The sequence below is a fragment of the Austrofundulus limnaeus genome, unplaced genomic scaffold, assembly GCF_001266775.1.
Source record: "Austrofundulus limnaeus strain Quisiro unplaced genomic scaffold, Austrofundulus_limnaeus-1.0 Scaffold356, whole genome shotgun sequence".
Taxonomy (NCBI): Eukaryota; Metazoa; Chordata; class Actinopteri; order Cyprinodontiformes; family Rivulidae; genus Austrofundulus; species Austrofundulus limnaeus.
In genome coordinates, this window is record NW_013952758.1 from 346,618 (window position 1) to 350,871 (window position 4,254).

The 4,254-nt window shown below is 35.5% G+C and overlaps 1 protein-coding gene across 1 annotated transcript; it reads left to right on the forward strand.

The window, feature by feature from the left end:
• Positions 1-798: 798 nt before the first annotated feature.
• LOC106528010 (succinate receptor 1-like) lies at positions 799-1,965 on the forward strand. The gene is made up of 2 exons (XM_014023057.1): positions 799-817; positions 1,015-1,965. Exons 1-2 carry the CDS (start codon positions 812-814, stop codon positions 1,963-1,965), a joined length of 957 nt encoding a protein of 318 aa, XP_013878511.1. The 5' UTR covers positions 799-811.
• Positions 1,966-4,254: the final 2,289 nt, after the last annotated feature.

The window sequence follows — 4,254 nt, forward strand, 5'->3', positions numbered from 1 at the left end:
ACACACACACACACACACACACAAATGACCCCCACCCAAACCACTACAATGTTGGGATGCACCTAGTTGCATGACATTTACTAGGAATAAAGTCTTTTAAGTTCTGGTGCATTTGTGCGTGCGGAAGTCATTATGTTACCGCTATGCAGTATCTAGTTTATTAGGTTTTTGTTTTACTTTGTGAACAGTTGGTGCTTTGTTATCATATAAAAAGCCTCATGTCAAAGTATTTGTATTGCGTATACTTTGCTTAAAATAAAGTGTGTTTAAGCCAAAAAGATGGAAGGGAGGTTGATTAAAAGTCTAAATTCTTATCTTTAAATCAAAAAATACTGCAAGTTAGCTTCCGTTTAACCAACAACAATTTTGAGAGAAGATCTTTGCCAAGGTGGAAGTTTTTTTATAAAAACAAGTTTGCAGTTGGACAACTTCAATCTTAGCTAATTTCTATTAGAACAGATATTTTCTGCTGTTTTGACAGTTTGATTAAAACTAAAAATGCAACCTATAGTGACCCTCATAATGACGTACTGAACAAACAATCTGAAGAGACAAGACAGGTAAATAAAGAAGAAATATAAACAAACCATGACTGTGAATTTGTATGTGTGTAATCTTTATTATAAATGCAAATGACACGACGATGGTGGGTGTTCCGACGATGGCAGGAAGGGCTCTTACTGTTGCATGTTGGTATTAAAGGCTGGATTATCTTCAGTACTCTGTTTACTGTTTCCATTGGACAAATAGTGGCGTCACCAGTTCATAGACACAACTCTTTTTTTTCACCACCAGAAACTCCAAGAAACACATGATGGTAAGTCTTGTTTTTACATATTAAATATTAACGTATGTTTTATTTTAAACAATAAGCAGTGATTTGTTCAAAATGCAATCATAGAAGAGCTTTTTTTTTTTTGGTTTAACCACGACTCAACTGTTTTCTCTTTCTGTCTCCTTATGATTCCTTTCTCTTACTTTTGTACTTCTTTCTCATGTCTTCACACTTCTCAGGAGCAGCAACTCAACTGCACAGGATTAGATAAAGTGCTGGAGAAATACTACCTGTCTCCATTTTACGCGCTGGAGTTCTGCATTGGTTTGCCTAGCAACCTGTTGGTCGTACTGGGTTACTTGTTTTGCTTGCAGGAGTGGCAGAGCTGCAATGTTTACATCTTTAACTTGGCGTGCTCTGACCTTGTTTTTCTTTGCACTCTGCCCCAACTTTCCTACCTCTACACGCATGACAAAAAAATAACTAGTCCCCCCATTTGCATCATCAACCGCTACATCCTCCACGTCAATCTGTACTCCTCCATCCTCTTCATGGCCTGGATCAGCATGGACCGCTTCCTGCTCATAAAGCATCCGATGAGGAACCACTGCTTGCTGAGGACCCGCACAGCCATGGCTGTGACTGCACTGAGCTGGCTAGCCGTCAATGTGGAAGTTGCTCCAATAATTGCACTGATGATTCAAGACTTACAAAAAAGTAACTGGAAAAACTGCAAGGATTTTTCCAGCCTAAACGGTGATATCAATACTTTTGGTTACAGCTTAGGTTTAACCCTGACTGGATACATTCTCCCTCTGCTTGCACTTTGCTTGTTCTCACAACAAATTTCCCACCTGCTCCATGTGCAGGAAAGAACCGTGCAATGCCGGAAATCCTACAAAAGGCCCCTCAGAGTGGTTGCATCGGCCACAGTCATGTTTCTGGTCCTCTACACTCCTTACCATGTGATGAGAAATGTCAGAATTGCCTCTTGGCAGCCCTGGGTAGAGCTACAGCCATGCACAAAGATGACCATCAATGCAGCATACATCTTGACCCGACCATGGGCCTTTTTACACAGTGTTATTAACCCTGTCTTTTACTTCCTCATGGGGGACAAGTTCAGAAAGCTTCTAATGACTAAACTTAGAAAGTTGGTCAAAGAGCTGAGAGAACAATCATCATCCTGACTCCTGCATTAAATTGACATGTCAGATCTTTTGAAGTATGTTTTGTGGAGGTTATGGACTTTTAATATCTTAACTATTGTATAGAGCTTTTTGAACAAGCTCGTTTTGAGTAAATAGCTTATTTCTGGCTGTATTGCATTAATAGGTAGTCTAAATGGGGCTAAGACCAAAGTGGATTACTGGCATCTGGTAGTATTACACTGGTAGCAAAACATTTTTTGCTTAGCCACATACTGTATATAATGTTTTTTTTCAGTGAAAGCTTCCTAATATAAACTGTTTGTACTATCAGCTGTTAATCTTATTTTTTTATGTGAATGGATGAGGATGTTTATGAATCATATTGTTGATACTTTTGTAAAATTGGAAGAGTGAACTGTAACTTTTAAACTAAAATCATAAACTAAAATGGCAGATTGTTTTTGTTTAATGTTTTAAAAAAACTGAAAACGTTATATGTGATTAATCTGGTAATTTTAGATGAAATTTTAATATCTTTGATTCAGTCTACATTTAAGCAAAACAATTATTATCAGTGATCATCACTGACCTTCCTTAAATTATGGTAAATATATGATATATAGAAATATATTACCACAGCATGTCTACTCAAAGCTATGATAAAACAGATAAAGATTTACAACATTCTAATTACCCAAATGTTGATAAATTGTTTAGCAGTTTCACTTCTGACATTTGCCATTATATTGGACCTTAAAAAACTGACATTTCCTAACAATAAACATTATAACTGAACTGCACAGTTAAGCTTACAGCCTTTCCATCAATTTGCATTTTGAATTTGGGGAGAAAAAAACAAAAGAACTCCAAAAAGGTTTATGAGTAGCCACTTCATCACTTTGAACACTTTCTTTGTTATTTTGTTTTTGGAGTAACAACTTACCCAACACCACCTTTTATTCTTATTTGTCATGATAATTTATCACTCCTTTCTTTTTAAAACACATCCTTCACTTCAAGTCAAGTCTGGTTTGTCATTTCAGCTGCAGACAGTATGAAAAGAAATGAAAAAAAGTGCAGCACGACAAACCAGCCTGCTGTTTACTGAAGCAGCTATGACAAAACAAAAAGTGAAGTCTTCTGTCAAACTTTCAGGAAACTGATTTAAATGCTATTAATGAATGGCTTCTTAGGATTAATCTTTTGTAATCTGATTATCCCTCCCATGCTCTTGAATTTGAAGTACAATGTTCTATTTAATCATTGAAAAAAGTGAATTTGTTTAATCATTGCATTCCTACTTGTTTAGTGTTGTAGCGACATGTTTTAAGGTGAGTCTGCTTCCCTTGTTTCACCTTAAGAAAGCTTCGGTGTGCTTTTTAGAGGGCTTTTTGTGTGGATTTCAAAAGAAGAGTCAGGACTTCAGCCAAGACCGAAACATGGATGAATGGCTCAGAACAGAGAATACAAGGGATTTTGCTGGTTTGAAAAAAAAAAGTTTAACTTTATTTTATTAAGGTTTTATTCTCTATGAAAACACGTTTTTGAATAAACCCTGATGACAGCTAAAGCTCTGACAATCTTGTTAAATGCCTTTAGAAAGCAAACATGATTTCATGCTTATTTTTCCATCATGTCAAGGCCAATGTAGGTCCATCAAAGCATTTAATTAGGCATTTCCCGTAGATTAGGCAAAAAGCAGCAGCCATGATGGAATTCCTTTATGGTCAAAGCTTCAGAGGGCCAAAATAATTTTTCAAAACTTGAAAACTGCCAGAGAAACTAAATGCAAAAGCTTTAAATGTTATGTAACATTTTAATAAGATTTGTCCTAACTAACTTCTATTTCATAATTTTTTTAAAGCATTTACTCTTCAGTCTAGCCACCATTTTAACTCTTGATCCGTTTTTCCAATCAACTTTCACTTCCCTGTAAATTCAACTAATATATACTCTTATTTTATTGTTAGTTTTTTATACTGATTTTGTCTGTCGTGCTAGCAAATTTATTCAGGATCCTTCAAATTATCCTGAATATATATCCATATATAGGATATTGTTCTCTTGCTGTGTTATGTATGTACTGCATGTGTGGTATTCACAACAGGAAACTTCATTTACTGTCCTTATTGCATTGTCGCATCAAAAAAATGCTTATAGTACAATCAACCATTTTATTGTCATGCAACATAAAATCTGAAAATGACACAAACATTTTTCATACGATAGACCAAAAGGAAATAGTCATTGACAACTATGAATGTGGAAGTGTTCAACCAAAATATTCATGCTGTAAAACATTTGTGAACTATAACATGAATATAATTA